This window comes from Hyperolius riggenbachi, chromosome 9, assembly GCF_040937935.1.
Source record: "Hyperolius riggenbachi isolate aHypRig1 chromosome 9, aHypRig1.pri, whole genome shotgun sequence".
Classification (NCBI taxonomy): Eukaryota; Metazoa; Chordata; class Amphibia; order Anura; family Hyperoliidae; genus Hyperolius; species Hyperolius riggenbachi.
The window spans coordinates 178,390,776-178,412,609 of record NC_090654.1 but is presented as its reverse complement, the minus strand read 5'-3'; the positions used below and the strand labels follow the sequence as shown (position 1 = coordinate 178,412,609).

Genomic DNA, 21,834 nt, shown 5'->3' with positions numbered 1-21,834 from the left:
CAATCTCCTCCCAGAGTGCCTCCCTCCCTCCCTATGCAGAGTCCTAATGAGAGTGTAAATGAGAGGTTTGTCACTTGGGGGCACCTCTAACTACTTAATATTGAGGGTACTTCTGGCTACCTAATACTGAGCGGCACCTGTAGCTACCTATGACAGATAAGGGAGAAGTATGACGTGACAGCTGGGACAGCCACACAATTGTGGTGCAGTTTGGTGGGGGGTTTGTAGGTTTATGGAGGGCAAAATGTAGGGCATCAGGACATCTGTGCCTATAGGCTCCTGTGATGTAAATCCGGGCCTGCACTAGATAATGAAAAATTAACTCACAAATGGGTCTAAACCGTATGCAGGTTCATTTTTTTTTTTTTAGAAACTAATCCAATGTTATGTATTTGTATATAGAAAATGTATGTAAACATTTGCTTTCAAGAAGTGTTTCCCTCGGGCAGCCAGCTAGAACTACAACTACTGTATGTGTTTTCAGGAACAGTTTATGTACCCTAACTTGTATGCATTTTTAGCCCATTCCTTCTTACTGAACAGCTACAACTTAAAGGAGTCATCAGGGATAGTTTAATAAAATAAGTGCTACTTACCGGGGGCTTCCTCCAGCCCCCAGCTCACGTGGGCCGGAGCACACTGCGCAGGCGCAGTAGTTCTGCGCCTTTTCAGTCCGCTCCGGCCCACGTGGTGGTGATTGACAGCGCCGCTCGCGCAGGCGCAGTACAGGCCAACCTGGAGGTCGCCCTGACGTCATCGCCAGGGACCGGGACGGAGCTGCGGCGAACGGCTGCGTGCAGAGCTGCGGCGAGGGACATGCTGGGAGCTTAGGGCTGGAGGAAGCCCCCGGTAAGTAGCACTTATTTTATTAAATTATCCCTGATGACTGCTTTAAGGAGGTTAATGGTAGAAAGTAAAGACAAGTAGAGATCTAATATTTCAGACCTACACCAGGAAAGCCACGTACTACACCCAACCCACCTCGATTTTGCCGTTAGGTTCCATCCTTTGTGCAGCTGCGTAGACCTACAACCTAACTTGATAATTTCTCTAAAAAAAAGGTAAAAACTGAATAAATTTAAACAGCACAAAAAAGGGTGCTCAGATTTTTTGTTTTGCACTGAATCATGTCATCGCACCACCTTAGGTGCCTATTAATGATACAACCTTTTTTGTACAATATTACATAATCTAGAGTAGAAGAAGAAGAAGGGTAAACTAAGGTTAATAAACTTAAAATGATACTTTAGGAAGTCCCTCATAGTACATGGTAAGATTGGATAAAAAAAGATTGTATCATTAGTGGTCATTGTTAGAGATAGAAAGGTGTAAAAGGTAAAATAATACATACATGTACAGCATGGAAACAGATGCAACAAATGGAACATTTATTAAGTTAAAGAGGGACTGTAATCAAAAAGCATTATACATTAAATTGATTTTTATTTTTTTTACAATATTAATTTATAAATTATTTAGTCAGTATTTGCCCATTGTAAAATCTTTCCTCTCCCCTTTTTACTTTCTCAAATGTATCTCATGCGGCAACATATTTATTACTGGCAGGTGATTGCTCTGAAATGTTAGTTAACTGAGAGTTCTAATGCCAGTAGAAAAGATAACTGGTCTCCCAGAATGCTTTGGGGGATAATTCTGCATAATAAATAGCACAGAGTCAGACTAAGCCTCAATAAGAGGGTGGGGCTACATGCTTAGTATAGCAATATATAGCTATAGGAAGTGTTTCTGATGCTAAAACAAGGATCTTTACTGTAAAAGTAGGGATCCCGAATACATTTACTGCATTAGACTATATGTTGTTACTATTCCTCTATAATACTACAGAAGAGAATTTCCCTTGTTTCTTGTAACCTTGACATCAGGGACACTACTTTATTAGTGAGGCCATAGTCTTACTGAGGCATAATATAAAGAAAGGAGGAACCTCATTAAGAACACAATTCAAGTACATCACAGCCAAATAAAGTTTCAGAGACAGTTTAATATACAAGAAATGAGAAATGAATTTCAATGAGCTGCTTATGTGCAGTCAGTCATTGACTATCAGCAGGATTAGGCTGTTATGCAGCTGAATATCTGCTGATGCTCCTCTCGTCAGATAGTCAATCCAGTGTCAAAATAAGCAAAACCACTAAAGAGCTGCTAAAGAAAGTTCCAAAACAGTTTAATATACAAGACAACCAAATTTAGTTGACTATTCATGCATGTTCCCCAGCATCATAAGATCTGTAATGTGTGTGTGTGTGCGTGCGTGCGTGCGTGCATGCGTGTGTAACAAGCTGATTTTTGACTGATGAGGTTCAGAAATAAACAAAGCAGTCTTTATTTTATAGATTTTCCTGATTATCTAGTCTAAGTAGTTTCTGAATTTCTTACACTTACACACTTATGCTGGGTACACATGATGCAATTTCCCGCCCAACAGGAGCGATTATTTCCAACATGTCCGATCAGCTCCCGATTGACAAAGTGATCGATTTTGCGCACTTATAATTGGAAAATTGATTGCTTTATCGAACCTATGCACTTTGGACATGTACACACCAACACGATGCAACTTCCCATCCGATCACCCGTCGAATGGGAGGCAAATTGAATGGGAATGTCCCCAGCATAAGGGCTGTTCACACTGCAAGAACTTTTTAAATGCTAGTGATTTGAAAAGCTCTTGCTAATACAAATGGTATGGGGGATTTTTGGGAGACTTTTATAAAATGGTGAGAACACACAAATAGCATTACAAAAAGCTTGTGCAGCGTGAACCAGCCCTTAACCACTTGCCGACTGCCCACTACCAATAGGCGGTGGCAAAGTGGCACCCCCAGGTTCGCGTAACGCCGATCGGCGGCGGCACCTGGGAGGCTAATTAGTCGGGGATCACGCGCAGTGATTCAACGGCCTTAGGCTCCGCCCACTCGTGATGTCAACCCGCCGGCCATTTAGCATCGCCGGCGGGTTGTAAACAGCCCGATCTCCCCTGCAAAAGTGTATAATACACTTTGTAATGTATACAAAGTGTATTATACAGGCTGCCTCCTCCCCTGGTGGTCCTAGTGATCGAGGGACCACCAGGGGAGGAGGCAGCCCTTGTGGTAAAAGCACACACACACTGATCCTGCCCCGTGATCGCCCACAGCACCCCTCAGACCCCCTGATCACCCCCTCATACTGCTGTTTGCACCCAATCACCCCCCTAATCACCCATCAATCACTCCCTGTCATTATCTGTCAATGCTATATTTTGATTAGGTCCTAAACTGCCCCCTAGGGACTCCTGATCACCCCCCACATCCTCAGATCCTCCCCAGACCCCCCCAACCCCCCCTCCCCGTGTACTGTATACATCTATTCTACCCTGTAATCACCCACTGATCACCTGTCAATCACCCCCTGTCACCACCTGTCACTGCCACCCATCAGATCAGACCCTAACCTGCCCATTGCGGGCACCTGATCACCCGCCCACACCCTCAGATTGCCCGCATACCCACCCTCAGCTCACCTCCCAAGTGCATTGTTTACATCTGTTCTCCCCTCTAATCACCCCTTATCACCCCCTGTCACCACCTGTCACTGCTACCCATCAGATCAGACCCTAATCTGCCCCTTGCGGGCACCCAATTACTCGCCCACACCCTCAGATCGCCCTCAGACCCCCTCTGATCACCTCCCCAGTGCATTATTTACATCTGTTCTCCCCTTTAATCACCCACTGATCACATGTCAATCACCACCTGTCACTGCTACCCATCAGATCAGACCTTAATCAGCCCCTTGCGGGCACCCAATTACTCGCCCACACCCTCAGATCGCCCTCAGACCCCCCTGTTCACCTCACCAGTGCATTGCTTGCATCTATTCTCCCCTCGACTCACACCCTGATCACCTATCAATCACCCTGTCACCCCCTGTCACCACCTGTCACTGCTACCCATCAGATCAGGCCTAGAGTTGGGCCGAACGGTTCGCCTGCGAACGGTTCCATGCAAACTTCAGTGATTCGCGTTCGCGTCCCGCAGGCGAACCTTTGCGGAAGTTCGGTTCGCCCCATAATGCACATGGAGGGTCAACTTTGACCCTCTACATCACAGTCAGCAGGCCCAGTGTAGCCAATTAGGCTACACTAGCCCCTGGAGCCCCACCCCCCCTTATATAAGGCAGGCAGCGGCGGCCATTATGGTCACTCGTGTGCTGCCTGCGTTAGTGAGAGTAGGGCGAGCTGCTGCAGACTGTCTCTCAGGGAAAGATTAGTTAGGCTTAACTTGTTCCTGTCTGGCTGCATACCTGTTCTGTGAACCCACCACTGCATACCTGTGCTGTGAACCCACCACTGCATACGTGTGCTGTGAACCCACCACTGCATACCTGTGCTGTGAACCCACCACTGCATACCTGTGCTGTGAACCCACCACTGCATACCTGTTCAGTGAACCCACCACTGCATACCTGTGCTGTGAACCCACCACTGCATACCTGTTCAGTGAACCTGCCACTGCATACCTGTTCTGTTCAGTGGACCCGCCACTGTATACCTGTTCATTGAAACCACCACTGCATACCTGTGCTGTGAACCCACCACTGCATACCTGTTCTGTGAACCCACCACTGCATACCTGTGCTGTGAACCCACCACTGCATACCTGTTCAGTGAACCTGCCACTGCATACCTGTTCTGTTCAGTGGACCCGCCACTGTATACCTGTTCATTGAACCCACCACTGCATACCTGTTCTGTGAACCCACCACTGCATACCTGTTCTGTGAACCCACCACTGCATACCTGTTGTGTTCAGTGAACCTGCCACTGCATACCTGTTCTGTGAACCCGCCACTGTATACCTGTTCTGTTTAGTGAACCCGCCACTGTATACCTGTTCTGTTTAGTGAACCCGCCACTGCATACCTGTTCTGTTCAGTGGACCCGCCACTGTATACCTGTTTAGTGAACCCGCCACTGCATACCTGTTCTGTTCAGTGGACCCGCCACTGTATACCTGTTCAGTGAACCCGCCACTGCATACCTGTTGTGTTCAGTGAACCTGCCACTGCATACCTGTTCTGTGAACCCGGCACTGTATACCTGTTCTGTTTAGTGAACCCGCCACTGCATACCTGTTTTGTTCAGTGGACCCGCCACTGTATACCTGTTCAGTGAACCCGCCACTGCATACCTGTTGTGTTCAGTGAACCTGCCACTGCATACCTGTTCTGTGAACCCGCCACTGTATACCTGTTCTGTTTAGTGAACCTGCCACTGCATACCTGTTCTGTTCAGTGGACCCGCCACTGTATACCTGTTCAGTGAACCCGCCACTGCATACCTGTTCTGTTCAGTGGACCCGCCACTGTATACCTGTTCAGTGAACCCGCCACTGCATACCTGTTGTGTTCAGTGAACCTGCCACTGCATACCTGTTCTGTGAACCCGCCACTGTATACCTGTTCGGTTTAGTGAACCCGCCACTGTATACCTGTTCTGTTTAGTGAACCCGCCACTGCATACCTGTTGTGTTCAGTGAACCTGCCACTGCATACCTGTTCTGTGAACCCACCTCTGTATACCTGTTCTGTTTAGTGAACCCGCCACTGTATACCTGTTCTGTTTAGTGAACCCGCCACTGTATACCTGTTCAGTGAACCCGCCACTGCATACCTGTTGTGTTCAGTGAACCTGCCACTGCATACCTGTTCTGTGAACCCGCCACTGTATACCTGTTCGGTTTAGTGAACCCGCCACTGTATACCTGTTCTGTTTAGTGAACCCGCCACTGCATACCTGTTCTGTTCAGTGGACCCGCCACTGTATACCTGTTCAGTGAACCCGCCACTGCATACCTGTTCTGTTCAGTGGACCCGCCACTGTATACCTGTTCAGTGAACCCGCCACTGCATACCTGTTGTGTTCAGTGAACCTGCCACTGCATACCTGTTCTGTGAACCCGGCACTGTATACCTGTTCTGTTTAGTGAACCTGCCACTGCATACCTGTTCTGTTCAGTGGACCCGCCACTGTATACCTGTTCAGTGAACCCGCCACTGCATACCTGTTCTGTTCAGTGGACCCGCCACTGTATACCTGTTCAGTGAACCCGCCACTGCATACCTGTTGTGTTCAGTGAACCTGCCACTGCATACCTGTTCTGTGAACCCGCCACTGTATACCTGTTCTGTTTAGTGAACCCGCCACTGCATACCTGTTGTGTTCAGTGAACCTGCCACTGCATACCTGTTCTGTGAACCCACCTCTGTATACCTGTTCTGTTTAGTGAACCCGCCACTGTATACCTGTTCTGTTTAGTGAACCCGCCACTGCATACCTGTTCTGTTCAGTGGACCCGCCACTGTATACCTGTTCAGTGAACCCGCCACTGCATACCTGTTGTGTTCAGTGAACCTGCCACTGCATACCTGTTCTGTGAACCCGCCACTGTATACCTGTTCGGTTTAGTGAACCCGCCACTGTATACCTGTTCTGTTTAGTGAACCCGCCACTGCATACCTGTTCTGTTAAGTGGACCCGCCACTGTATACCTGTTCAGTGAACCCGCCACTGCATACCTGTTCTGTTCAGTGGACCCGCCACTGTATACCTGTTCAGTGAACCCGCCACTGCATACCTGTTGTGTTCAGTGAACCTGCCACTGCATACCTGTTCTGTGAACCCGCCACTGTATACCTGTTCTGTTTAGTGAACCCGCCACTGTATACCTGTTCTGTTTAGTGAACCCGCCACTGTATACCTGTTCAGTGAACCCGCCACTGCATACCTGTTGTGTTCAGTGAACCTGCCACTGCATACCTGTTGTGTTCAGTGAACCTGCCACTGCATACCTGTTCTGTGAACCCGCCACTTTATACCTGTTCTGTTTAGTGAACCCGCCACTGCATACCTGTTCTGTTCAGTGAACCCGCCACTGTATACCTGTTCAGTGAACCCGCCACTGCATACCTGTTCTGTTCAGTGGACCCGCCACTGTATACCTGTTCAGTAAACCCGCCACTGCATACCTGTTGTGTTCAGTGAACCTGCCACTGCATACCTGTTCTGTGAACCCGCCACTGTATACCTGTTCTGTTTAGTGAACCCGCCACTGTATACCTGTTCTGTTTAGTGAACCCGCCACTGTATACCTGTTCAGTGAACCCGCCACTGCATACCTGTTGTGTTCAGTGAACCTGCCACTGCATACCTGTTGTGTTCAGTGAACCTGCCACTGCATACCTGTTCTGTGAACCCGCCACTGTATACCTGTTCTGTTTAGTGAACCCGCCACTGTATACCTGTTCTGTTTAGTGAACCCGCCACTGCATACCTGTTCTGTTCAGTGAACCCGCCACTGTATACCTGTTCAGTGAACCCGCCACTGCATACCTGTTGTGTTCAGTGAACCTGCCACTGCATACCTGTTGTGTTCAGTGAACCTGCCACTGCATACCTGTTCTGTGAACCCGCCACTGTATACCTGTTCCCATACCGGCTGGTGGACTCTGAGGCCTTCCGTAAATTTGTGGCCATCGGAACACCGCAGTGGAAGATGCCAGGCCGCACTTATTTTTCGAGAAAGGCCATACCCCAACTGCACCGTGAAGTTGAGAGGCAAGTGGTGTCATCTCTTGCGAAGAGCGTTGGGTCAAGGGTACACCTGACCACGGATGCCTGGTCTGCCAAGCACGGGCAGGGCCGCTACATTACCTACACAGCTCATTGGGTGAACCTGGTGGTGAACGATGGCAAGCAGGGCGCAGCGGACCAAATTGTGACACCTCCACGGCTTGCAGGCAGGCCTCCTGCCACCTCCTCTCCTCCTGCTACATGCTCTTCGCTGTCCTCCTCCTCCTTGGCTGAGTGGCAGTTCTCCTCTCCAGCTACACAGCCCCAGCTCCGCAGGGCCTATGCTGCATGCCAGGTAAGACGGTGTCACGCCATCTTAGACATGTCTTGTCTCAAAGCGGAGAGTCACACTGGAGCAGCTCTCCTGGCTGCTCTTAAGAAACAGGTGGATGAGTGGCTGACCCCGCACCACCTGGAGATAGGCAACGTGGTGTGCGACAATGGCAGCAATCTGCTTGCCGCTTTGCATATGGGGAAGCTGACACACATACCCTGCATGGCACATGTCATGAATCTAGTGGTTCAAAGATTTGTGGCAAAGTACCCTGGCTTAGCGAATGTCCTGAAGCAGGCCAGGAAGTTCTGTGGGCATTTGAGGCGGTCTTACACAGCCATGGCACGCTTTGCGGAAATTCAGCGCAAAAACAACATGCCGGTGAGACGCCTCATTTGCGATAGCCCGACTCGCTGGAACTCGACCCTGCTCATGTTCTCCCGCCTGCTAGAACAGAAGAAAGCCGTGACCCACTACCTCTACAACTACAGTAGAATGAAACAGTCTGGGAAGATGGGGATGTTCTGGCCCGACAACTGGACACTGAAAATGCATGCAGGCTCATGCGGCCGTTTGAGGAGGTGACCAACCTGGTGAGCCGCAGTGAGGGCACCATCAGCGACTTAATTCCCTACGCTTCCTTCTTGGAGCGTGCTGTGCGTAGAGTGGCGGATGAAGCTGTGAATGAGCGTGACCAGGAACCGTTACGGCAGGAACAGGCATGGGACCAATTTTCATCAGACCCAGCTGTTTCCTCAACACCTGCGGCAGCACAGAGGGGGGAGGAGGAAGAAGAAGAGAAGTCGTGTGCAGAAGACGAGTCAGACTCAGAGGATGATGAGCAAGGTGTTTCTTTGGGGGAGGAGGAGGAGGGGACAGCGGCAGGAGAACAACCTCAGCAGGCATCGCAAGGGGCTTGTGCTGCTCAACCTTCCCGTGGTATTGTTCGCGGCTGGGGGGAGGAGGTTGACTTACCTGACGTCACTGAGGAAGAGCAAGAGGAGATGGAGGGTACTGGATCCGACTTTGTGCAGATGTCGTCTTTTATGCTGTCCTGCCTGTTGAGGGACCCCCGTATAAAAAACCTCAAGGGGAATGACCTGTACTGGGTGGCCACACTACTAGACCCTCGGTACAGGCACAAAGTGGCGGACCTGTTACCAACTCAGCAGAAGGTGGAAAGGATGCAGCACATGCAGAACCAGCTGTCAACTATGCTTTACAATGCCTTTAAGGGTGATGTGACGGCACAACGCCAGCAAGGTACCACTGCCACTAATCCTCCTCCCGTGTCCACGCAGTCAAAGACAGGACGCTCCAGCGATCTCATGGTGATGTCGGACATGCGGACGTTCTTTAGTCCAACGCCTCGCCGTAGCCCTTCCGGATCCACCCTCCACCAACGCCTGGAACGGCAGGTAGCCGACTACCTGGCCTTAAGTGTGGATGTAGACACTGCTGTGAACAGCGATGAGGAACCCTTGAACTACTGGGTGCGCAGGCTTGACCTGTGGCCAGAGCTGTCCCAATTTGCCATCCAACTTCTCTCCTGCCCTGCCGCAAGCGTCCTGTCAGAAAGGACCTTCAGCGCAGCTGGAGGCATTGTCACAGAGAAGAGAAGTCGCCTAAGTCACAAAAGTGTTAAGTACCTCACCTTTATCAAAATGAATGAGGCATGGATCCCGGAGGGCTGCTGCTCGCCCCAAGACTAAGTCAGTCCCCGCACACACAGCATCTTTGCCTGCACGCCGTGTGACTGGCTGCCTGGCCTGCCCCAAGAAGACTAAGTCGCTCCCAGTTCCTCCACACAGCATGTCTGCCTGCAGGCCGCTTGACTACCTTCTCCGCCACCACCAACAGGGTCCGGGACTCCAGGCGGATTGCTGAATTTTTTAGGCCGCTGCTAGCAGCGGCCGCTGTAATAATTTTTCTGGTGCGTGTACATGACTGCCTAATTTTTCTGGCTGCACTGCGGGCAGCTGCAACAACAAAAGAAAAGGCATGTACATGCGCCCATTCCCCTTCGTGATCATTACCTTGCCGTGGTGAAGGGGCTTGCGTATCACAATGAAGCAATGACCGGCGCCTAGATGAGTGTCTCGGGGGGCACACCCACGATAATAAGGTCGTTGCCTCATTGTGGTCAGACCAAATTTGATCAGCTGGACAGTCACTGTTCTGTCATTCAGCTACATCAGCCAGGCGACCATATGGGCTGTAAAGCCACCAAAACCTGCACTCTCGCCATGGTGCGCACCAGTCCAGCATGGCCGTCACTACACAAGCAGCTGTTTGCGGTGCGTTACACGGTGAGTTTGGTGTGTCAGTGTGAAGCAGTACCTTAATTACACTACCTGATTGATGTATACACATGCAAGATGTTTGAAAGCACTTTAGGCCTGTCATTTAGCATTCAATGTGATTTCTGCCCTTAAAACGCTGCTTTGCGTCAAATCCAGATTTTTCCCTGGGACTTTTGTCATGTATCCCACTCCGCCATGCCCCCCTCCAGGTGTTAGACCCCTTGAAACATCTTTTCCATCACTTTTGTGGCCAGCATAATTATTTTTTTTTTCAAAGTTCGCATCCCCATTGAAGTCTATTGCGGTTCGCGAACTTTAACGCGAACCGAACCTTCCGCGGAAGTTCGCGAACCAGGTTCGCGAACCTAAAATCGGAGGTTCGGCCCAACTCTAATCAGGCCCTAATTTGCCCGTTTGGGCTCCTGATCACTCGGCCAAACCCTCAGATCCCCCTCAGACCCCCTTCTGATCACCTCCCCAGTGCCATGATTTTATCTATTCTCCCCTCTAATCACCCCCTGAGACACCCATCAATCACCTCCTGTCACTATCTGTCACGCCCTAGCAGGGCACCCAAACACCCGCCCACACCCTCAGATTGCCCTCAGACCCCCCCTGATCACCTCCCCAGTGCATTATTTACATCTGTTCTCCCCTTTAATCACCCACTGATCACCCATCAATCACCCCCTGTCACCACGTGTCACTGCTACCCATCAGATCAGACCCTAATCTGCCCATTGCGGGCACCCAATTACCCGACTACACCCTCAGATTGCCCTCAGACCCCCCCCCCCCCCCCCCGATCATCTTCCCAGTGCACTGCTTGCATATATTCTCCCCTCTAATCACACCCTGAGACACCAATCAATCACCTCCTGTCACCACCTGTCACCCCCTAGCACACCTACCCATCAGATCAGGCCCTAATTTGCCCCGTGTGGGCTCTTGATCACTCAGCCAAACCCTCAGATCCCCTTCAGACCCCCTTCCGATCACCTCCCTAGTGCCATGATTGCATCTCCCCTCTAATCACCCAGCATGGGTATGTGTAAAAATACACCCCAAAACACATTATACTATTTCTCCTGAGTACGGCGATATTACATGTGTGACACTTTTTTTGCAGCATAGGTGCGCTAAGGGGCCCTATGAGCACCTTTAGGCTTTACAGGGGTGCTTACAATTTAGCACCCCCTAAAATGCCAGGAAAGTAAACACACCCCACAAATGACCCCATTTTGGAAAGTAGACACCCCAAAGTTTTCAGAGAGGGGCATGGTGAGTCCGTGGCAGATTTCATTTTTTTTTGTCACAAGTTAGCAGAAATGGAAACTTTTTTTTTGTTTTTTTTTGTCACAAAGTGTCATTTTCCGCTTACTTGTGACAAAAAATAAAATCTTCTATGAACTCACCATGCCTCTTAGTGAATAATTTGGGATGTCTTCTTTCCAAAATGGGGTCATTTGGGGGGTATTTATACTATCCTGGAATTCTAGCACCTCATGAAACATGACAGGTGCTCAGAAAAGTCAGAGATGCATCAAACTGGGGAAATCAACTTTTTGCACCATAGTTTGTAAATGCTATAACTTTTACTCAAACAAAAAAAAATCCAATAAGTGTCTATTTATTGATCAAAGACATGTAGCACAATACATTTAGACAAAAATGTATATAGAAACTTAACTTTATTTGAAAAATGTCAGCGCAGAAAGTTAAAAAAAATCATTTTTTTGACAAAATTCATGTCTTTTTTGATGAATATAATAAAAACTAAAAATCACAGCAGCAGTCAAATAGCACCAAAAGAAAGCTGTATTAGTGACAAGAAAAGGAGGTAAAATTAATTTAGATAGTAGGTTGTATGACCGAGCAATAAACCGTTAAATTTGCAGTGGTCTGAATGGAAAAAAAGTGTCTGGTCCTTAAAGCGGAACTGTAAACTTTATTTAGACACATAGTTTCACTTACCTGGGGCTTCCCTAAGCCCCCAGCAGCCGCCCTGTCCCGCGCTGGTCCTCCCCGAGCTGCCGTTCTCCCGCCGCCAGCTCCGTACCGTGCCGTAGACTTCTAAGTCGACGCCAGCGCAGCCCTGCCACGCGTATCCTTTCTTCGCGCCCCCGCTATTGCAGAGGGGAACGCAATGAAAAGATACACGTGGCAGGGCTGCGCTGGCGTCGACTTAGAAGTCTATGGAACGGAACGGAGCTGGCGGCTGGAGAACTGCGGCTCGGGCAGGACCAGCGCGGGACAGGGTGGCTGCTGGGGGCTTAGGGAAGCCCCAGGTAAGTGAAACTATGTGTCTAAATAAAGTTTACAGTTCCGCTTTAAGGGGTTTTAAGACTGCAGTCCTTAAGTGGTTAAAGGACACCCTAGGTGAAAACAAACTTATGAAAAACAATTGTATCTATCCTCCTTCTCCTAAAATGCCTTATGAAGATATTCCACAGTTTAAACTTATATTTAAATCTACGTTTTAAGTTTTTACTGTTTTATTGTTTTTGCTCAATGACACATTCATTGAAGTATGCCAGAGCTAAAATCTATGAACTATTAACCCTTTTTATCTCTTTCCTGCTCTCAGAAGCCATTTTCTGCTAGGAAAGTGTTTTATAGTTGTAATTTCTTATCAGCGAGGGTCCAACTTTAGTATGATCCAGTCCTGACTCAGACAGGAACTGCCACTTACATACCTGATGTTTAACTCTTTTAGGCAGAGAAAGAAAAAAAAGGAACACAGCACAGTTATTTGTGTGCTAGGCACTGTATATACACATGTCTATCTCATCATGTCACATTTCACCTCTGGCCAGGTATCCATTAAGGCCTGTGACTGATGTCACATGTCAGGAATCAGGACCCAATCCCTCTGGAGGCATCACTGGGCCAACACTGTACAGACGCAAAGTCAGCTGTATAGCTGAAGACATGTTCTGTTGATATGCAGGATGGCAAGGGACCAACGGAGTGGCACATGGTGGGCAGGGCAAGCGACACAAAGGAATCAGCCGTCGCTCGGCCAAAGTGATCCGCCTGGCGGGGAGGGAGGTCTACTGTACACATGCCGGATTATAGACTGAGAAGGTCGTTATCGGCCAATTAAGAAGTCTTAGATCAAGTGTGTGTACGGAGCTTTAAGCAGGTTATACACCCATCAATCCTAATTTAGATCGATTGTCACCAAAAGAATCTATTGAAATTACGATCAGACCAGATGGAAAATTTCACTGGGAGGCTCGGTGGTAGATCAAAGGCCAAACACTGCGGTTCAATAGAATTTATGGAAAAATCTATTGAAAATGTACTGTAGGTGTAGTGTGTGGAAAATAAAAGTGCATACACACGTTGGATTTTTCCAAACGACTGGTCGTTTGGACGTCTGAACGGCCGGTCGTGTGGACGTCAAATCAGGTGTGTGTACAAATGGTCGTTCAGCTGATAACACTGGTTTTGACGGATCCGCTTGGCTGATCAGTCAAAACCAGCATTATCAGCTGTACGCCCGATTTGATGTCCAAACTCCCGACCGTTCAGACGTTCAAATGACCGGTTGTTTGGAAAAGTCAGACGTGTGTATGTACCTTAAGATTCAATCCCTCTCAGATTTAGATCAAAGAGGGATTAATCTGTTTGCCACATTGAGTGGCAATCATGCGTGTATGGCCACCTTTACAGGAAAAACACTGCTCCTCCAATCCACCCCCAGGCTAGTACAACCAATAAAACCTGCTTTATTTACAAGCCAAGTTAACCTTTAAAATCACAATAAAAATACTCCAAATAGGATTTTGCCTTTGACTTTAATTCAATCAATTAAATAATGAATTTTTACCGAAACAATAAAATGATTAGAAATGGGTTACAAATTTCCTACGAATCAAAATTCAGTCAATTGTTCCATTAGGAAAAGTGTGTCTGCACAGCAGGGCCAAGTCATATCCAGCACCTAATGATTCATGATTAAGTGCCAATTACCTTTTCACTTAGGGCTGGTTCAGACGGACGCTTGCAGAGCGTTTATAGCCAGGGTTCAGGGCTTGGTGTTAAACGCTCCCATTCAAGTGAATGGGAGCGTTTGTACCAAGCTTTCAAGCGCGTTTACACAAACGCGGCATTTGGGTCCCGATTTTCCCTGGCGTTCAAGGAGCCCCTGGAAGCTACATGTAGCTTCCAGGGGAGGTTAACCGCGATGGCTAATGTCCCCCTAGGGGAAGAAAAAACGCGACCGCATCCAAACGCACACGAACGCTGCTGAACGCGACGCCAACAAACGCAACGCCTCCAAACGTCCATCTGAACCAGCCCTTATTCTGGCTGCTGGTGCCTCCCTAATTAGATGTGTAGAATTCGGTCTCAAGACAGAAAACAAATCAAACAATAGCAGCAGCATTAACATTCAGAAATTGAAGAATAGTCAAATCTTAGTAGCCAACTTAGTTTTTGGTACGTATACAGTCACACAAAACCACACTAGTAATCGCTATCTGCACAAAACCTGCAGTACTTTCTTCTCGCATCTGACCAGTGTTGTTGCTCTCCACGGCCTCATGATCACGGGTAACCCGTGATCATGAGTTTTTTTTCCTGATCACAAGGTCGGATTCTAAATTCCTGATTGCCTCTTGATCACGGATTTACTTCCGAATGCACTCGTGATCGCGGTACAAATCCGGCTCGTGATCACGGATTTAGCCGTACTTATTACCCGAAAACCCGCCGACTTTGCTAAGCTAATGTGTAGGAGAACAGTGGCAACAAGGGAGAAAAGCATTCTGAAAGACCTTGTTGTTTTTCAGAAAATCACAATTAAAGTGACCTTAGGCAAATAGGAATTTTGCATGATAGACAGCATGCAGAAGGCAGTGGAAACATAAGGCCATGGAGGTGGGACCAGAGATTAAGAAACGGTGGTGCTGGTTGCCAACTCATCTCACTAGCAACAGTGTTTGCCATTAAAATAGTAGACTGCATTGCTAGCTGACACCATGACTGGATGACATCTGGAATGATTCCCACCCATGAAGGTGTGAAGATAGTGCGGTGACATTAAGCCCAAGGATTGACGACCTGAGATGGGCCGTGGGTAAGTGAGAGCAGTAGCAGTGTGTGGCCTCTGGTCATGAGAGAGTGCAGTACTAGCTGGCAGCATGAGTTGCGTGGAGTTCATTAGCAATGCACCCAGAAGTGGAGTATTAAAATGCGGCAGAAGGAGGAGGAGGTGGGCCCTAAAACGGAGGGTGGACCGCATTGCTTGCTGGCAGCATGAGCTGGGTGGTCTGCATCATCAATGCCGCCCAGAAGTGTATATACAGGCAAGGCCGAACTTATACTTTGTGCGCTAAATAAGTTGTGGCTCCCCTTTCTTGTGCTGCAGCTCCCCTTCCATTGGATGTGCAGCCCCCTCTTCCATGTGTATCATCCATGCACTGCAGCCCCTCTCTTTCATGACCAGCTCCCTTGAGCATCAGTTCTCTTTTTCATGTGTTGCTCCCCAATTTAAGTCTCTCTTTCATATCATTAAGCAACTCCTCTTTCATGTCCAGGTGCCCCGCTGGGCTGAAGCTGCCCAAGGCCCAAGCCTTTTTGGCCTTCCCATAAATCCGGCCCTGTATACAGGTGGCATCAATGGAGTATGGATACTGAAAGCTGGCAGTAGGAGGAGGTGGTGGTGGTAATTAGCAATGGGCTTCCGAGTAGGAAGCCACTCAAACTCGTAATTAAAATGAGGCTTAATTGCCTCAGGTGTTCGGCTGGAAGAGAGGGGGTTACTTACCCATAAGTCCATTGTCTTCTATGTGTTCCAAACGTCTTGCACGCGTCCTATTGGATGCGTTGCAAGACTCACTACCGCGCACTTCCTCCTCCCAGCTTGAAGGAGGAAGTGCGCGGTAGTGAATCTTGCATCGCATCCAATAAGACACATGGAAGACGTTTGGAATGCATAGAAGACAACTGACTTATAGGTAAGTAACCCCCTCTCTCCCAGCCACACACCTGAGGCAATTAAGCCTCATTTTAATCACAAATTCGAGTGGCTTCCTACTCGGAAGCCCAACGCTAGTGGCACCTGGTAAAATGGGCACAAGGTAATGCGGATAGTAGAATATCACAGTATAGCAAAGGGTTAAGCACCAATGGTAAAATATTGATGTGCTGGAACCATCCCCTACAGTTCGTACAGAAAATTCAGTGTATCTTTCCATAAAATATAACTTAAATCTTCAGTAAAAGACAGGGTAAAAACAGAAAGGATTAGTGTGCCGGGTCTCCATAAGGCGTGACTTTTCGGACCAAAGGACCGAAAAGCCGTGCCTTATGGAGACCCAGCACACTTATCTGAACTGAAAATGTAGTTGTGTTTTATGGAAAGCTGGTGCGGAGGCTTTTGGAGATAGTAGAATATCAGTAATTTTACCCATATTTTACTATCCCCAATTTCTGATTGTAGTATATTGGTAATTATACCGATATTCTACTATCACCACCTGTAACCTAATTCTCACACTAACCCTCCCCTACCTTTGCCTATCAGTAGCCTCCCCCACCTATTCCTAACACTAACCTCCTGTTGTCTACAAATTCCTCCCCCACTCCCGACTCTGCCCTCTCTTACTGCTCCCATCTGGTGCAATCAGTGGTGGTACTAAACTATCATACAAGTCAGTGTTTTAAACAGTAAAATTAAACAATGTTTTTTTTTACTACAATCATCTGGTGCAGTCAGTGCTGCTATGTTGGATTTTAACATTAAGTAAATATGTAATAAATGTGTATTCAGTAACTCCTAGGATTGACAATTCTCTGTTTTCAGTACAATACAGCTAGTTAAAGAGACACTGAAGCGAAAAAAAATTATGATATAATGATTTGTATGTGTAGTACATCTAAGAAATAAAGCATTGGGAGCAGACACATAAGTACAGGAAGAGTTAAAGCGGTATTGTCACCATAAAAATCAAATTTCAACAGCAACTTGTCTGAGTGTATTACGTGATAAAGATGCTAATCCTGCATTCAAAACTTGCAAAACTTTTTCTGCTGTTATGGTTTGGAGTTATCACATACTTTAAGAGCACTGGCCCCAGTGCCAAATAGTGTCAAAAAGTTGAATGCTGGGAGTTATTTTGAATGCTGGGAGTTCTTTTTATCTATAATATATTCCTCCTCTTCCATTTATTTCCCTGCCTAGCTAATCACTTGTGTTTACAAGCAAGGCTGAGGTGACTCAGTGATTGGATGTGTAAATAAAAAAAAGACTCTGGAAGTAGGGCAGCTAATGAATACACAATGAGCAAGAGAAGGGAGGGGAGAAAACAAGAGTCAGAGAGGATATGATGTCAGCATTAGCTTGGCAAGATGGCCACTGCCTAGAATAGGATTTTCTGCTTTTACTTTGTAAAATTCACAGGAATCATTACGTGGATAGCACAATACATCTGTTATGTAAGTAGAACTAGTATTTATCTACTTATATATGTGTTTTTTATTTCTAGGTTAGCATGGATGTCGCTTGTTCTTTAGGACACTCTAGTAGTTATCTATGCAAAACAAGCCATTCAGCTAGTCGCTGAGAGCTCTGTTATCTGAAGTTTATTATCTCAGCTGTCAGGCTTTTTCTTCTGCAGTGAACAGCTCAGGACAGGTCAAAAGTTCACAGCCTGCTCTGTAAAAATCATTTTGAATGCTGAGTAGTGGGGAAACTGCAAATATTAGAGAATGATGCAATGTTATAAAAAACACTATATAACTGAAAATAAAAATATTAGGATATTTTCTTTGCTTCTAATATTCTAGTAATTATCCGTACTACACAACCAATTCATTATATCATAATTTTTTTTCTGCTTCAGTGTCTCTTTAAGGGACAATTTGACCCTGCCGTTGAACAGTGCCTAACAAATTTGTACGCACACTTTTACCTAAGTTACTTAGCACTGCAGCACTGAAGGAATGCAAGACCTGACAGTTCTTCTCACAGTACTAAGTGCAGTGTACATCTAGCAACAAGTTGGAAGACTACAAGTACCTTGCTGAAACTGTAAATGAGTGCATAATGTTTGAACTTATGTAAATATGCACTGAATGAATACTATAGCTGACAGTTCTTCTTACTGTGCTAAATGCAGTGTAGAGTTAGTAAACAAGCTGGAGAACTAAAAGTACCTTGCTGTAATTTGTAACTAAGCACACACAGTTCTAACCAGTGTTTAAGGGCTGGTTCAGACGGACGTCTGCGTAGCGTCGCGTCTGGGGGCGTTGCGGCGGCTGCGCGGTCAGGCTTTCAGTAGCCTTCGGTCGCGTCGTGATGCGGTCGCGTTTTTTTTTTCCCGTAGGGGAACATTAGCCGTTGCGGTTGGCCGCTCCCTGGAAGCTACATGTTGCTTCCAGGGGCAGCCCGAACGCTCGCGAAAATCGGGACCCGAACGCCGCGTTCGGGTAAAAGCGCACAACAGCTCGGTGTAAACGCTCCCATTCACTTGAATGGGAGCATTTACCGCGACGGTCCGACCGCTTGCGGTAAACGCTCCGCAAGCGTCCGTCTGAACCAGCCCTTAAGAGAGTCTGAAGCCTCTGAAAATTACCCTTTTTTTATCCTGTCTTGTTAAGCATTAATGGGCTAGCTGAACTGCCGCTATCCCGCTGCAAAACAAGGCTTTATTCATCCCGAAATGCCCAGGGCAAATTGCGGGGCTCCTTCCTGTTGGAGGCAGAGCTTTGAGCTGCAGCTCTGCCTCCATTCGTGTCTATCTCCAACGGATCTCCGCCTCCTCCCGCCCCTCAGTCTTCTTTCACTGAGAGGGGTGGGAGGAAGCGGAGATCCGCGGTAGATTGACACAATTGGAGGCAGAGCTGCAGCTCAAAGCTCTGCCTCCCCGGGCAGCGAAATCCACGACCAGGAAAGTTGTATATTTGTTGGATATTTGCCCCGGTATTTGGGGGTGAATAAAGCCTCGTTTTGCCATGGGATAGCAGCGTTTCAGCTAGCCCATTAATGCTTAACAAGACTGGATTAACCACCCTGGCGTTCTATTAAGATCGCCAGGGTGGCTGCGCAGCAGTATTTTTTATTTTTTTTAATCATGTAGCTAGCCTAGCGCTAGCTACATGATTCCCCCCTCCCTCTGACGTCAGAGGGAGTCCCGATCCACCCCATAGCGCAGCCTGGCGGTGATTGGCCAAGCTGCGCAAGGTGTCTGCAGGGGGACCCCGCATCAGTGGCGAGCAGCGGCGATCGCGTAAGACACGCAACTAGCAAAGTGCTGGCTGCGTGTATAAAAAAATTGTGAAAATCGGCCCACCAGGGATTGAGCAGTCCACCGCGGCAGTAATGGACGAGCTGAGCTCGTCATTACCGCCAAGGTGGTTAAAAAAAGTATATTTTTAGGAGGCTTCAGAGTCTCTTTAACAATACACCCTCTAAATCACAGTTGTAAGTTGGCAAAACATACCTTATTACCAGCTATCTCTCCAGGAGGCATGCACTGCTCTCCCTTGTCTCTAGATCCTATCACACAGACAACACAAGATGGAGAAAAAAAAATCCCTCCCTCTACCTCTGTTTATGTCTGCCTGAGGTGAGATCTGTTCTCATTGGTTGCTTGGGCTTGCTGTGCATCCTAGGAGCAAATAAACCTCTTTGGCAGATGCCCATTCCTTGTTTCCCGTCAACATTTTGTCACCGTACTGTGCCCAAGCTTGGCCCACAGTTCGGCGAGAAATTGACCACATAGCATATCAAGTGGTAAAGTTGGGTAATCTATGATTATGATTCTCACTTTCTCATCCCTACTATCTCTATAATCCTGTTCAGGCTTTAAAGATCAGTGTGCCCACCAGAGCCCCATCCCTTGTGAAATGCAACATTGCTATCAGCAGACAGAAAGCATCAGGGCATGCGGTTTGCTATGTGCGTTATACTTATTGTGTCTACTGCCAATATGATTTCAGTTTTTTTAGATTGCTTATAGATGGTGGATTATTTACAGATAGTAGTGCTGACACACAATCTCCTACATTTTTGATTTTTGTATATACTTGTTTTCTGCCTATTATTCCTTCTTGTGTTCACACACTTTGGCCTAGTTCATAATCACTCATTTGTTCTTTTCCCTAGTTTAGGAGCATCTATACATAGGATAGGATAGGACTGCAGAGAAATCGTATAACAATCGCACTGCTATACAATTTTCTCTGCGTTTCGGCAATTCAAAACATTTTTCTGCTTTTGTTTTTTTCCACTGTAAATCTCGAATGGAAGATGCACTGCAATTGCGACATACACTTGACGGATCGCAGAGTGATCACGATGCAATCACGGTGGTGGGGATTAGGAAGAAACACAATTGCATTACAGCTCGATTGCAGGTTTTTTAAAGTGGAAAAGAGCCCTTTAAGTATACTGTATATCATTTTGTTTTCTAACTCAGTTTTGGTTTCGCATCTCCTTGCAATACCAGTGTTATTTGGGTAGGTGATCAGGAATTACATTTTAATGATTTAGTTTACTTTGGCTGTCAAGAGCTTTATATGCAATTAGAATAATAAAAAATATAGGCTTTGTCACCCAGTTCTTACACAGGACTACAAAATACATTTGTGCTTAGAGCAGAGCTTGAAATATAATAAAAAAAAAAAAGTAGTCAAGGCAGTTGTCAGTCAGTCCGCTTAATGAGTAACATTCAGCTGTCATTCAGAGCTTTTTCTGTGCATGATGTGTTAGAGAAACACTGAGGGATTTACTGTCTAGTATTCTAAGAAGATGAAAAAAATGAGAGTCGTCTTTGATCAGTTGTGCTCTGTTTTTTTTTTCTAATGGTATTTGATGGCTAATTTATGATATTTTTTTCCCTATTAATTTGATTCAAGGACTTTGATAAAGAAGTGAAGAGTTTTGTCTTTGTCCTTGAAGGAAGCAGCCAGACGATCAAGATGCAGCTGCCAAAGGATGGCAAGCAAATGCGTAAGTGTCCTGTACTTACCGTAAGCGGATGGCAGTACTTGTCGTTCCTAATTCCACCAGCACTACTTGACAAAAGGGCCAGTGTGGTTCTTAAATGTCAAATCATGTTTAATAAGCAACTGCGGTTTACCCTTTAAAGGCCTGACATCCACTGTAAAGGGAAAGTATAATGACTTTTTCGTTAATTTAATTTTTTCAAAGTTTACAAACTTATAAAGCAAAGATGAGTCAAATTTAGTATGAAGGCAAATTTGTTTAATCAGAGACTTTGCAGGCAGAGGAGAAGTTACATACTTTTGATTCTGACCTTAGAAACTTTTGCTTTTTTACCAGTTTTAAAATGTTTGTTTTTAACCGCTTTCGGACCAGGCTGATTGAAATCTACGCCCTGTTTGGAACCTGTTATTCCTGCCAGGGCATAGATTTCAATCATACTCGCCGCACGCTACCGCTGATCACGCCGCTCTTTCACCACTGCAGACCCCGATTTCATTGGCTCCTGACCCCGTGATCTTAAAATGGACATATACTAGGGGTTAGTGAAAGCTGCCATTGTTAAAAAATGCATGTTGCCTGGCAGTCTTAACAACCCAGCTGTATGCTAAGACTTCTAAAGCTAAAAGATCACTATGACAGCAGTGGCAGATTCCATACAGTTCAC

At 46.8% G+C, this 21,834-nt stretch overlaps 1 protein-coding gene across 2 annotated transcripts in view; it reads left to right on the top strand.

Annotated features, from left to right (window-relative positions):
• Window positions 1-21,834, top strand: part of CFAP20DC (CFAP20 domain containing) — a 498,588-nt gene that overhangs the window by 55,652 nt on the left and 421,102 nt on the right. For both annotated transcript variants that reach the window (XM_068253759.1, XM_068253760.1), the window contains one exon: window positions 21,080-21,173. In XM_068253759.1, the coding sequence (XP_068109860.1) occupies window positions 21,080-21,173 (94 nt within the window). The remainder of the gene's footprint in view (window positions 1-21,079; window positions 21,174-21,834) is intronic.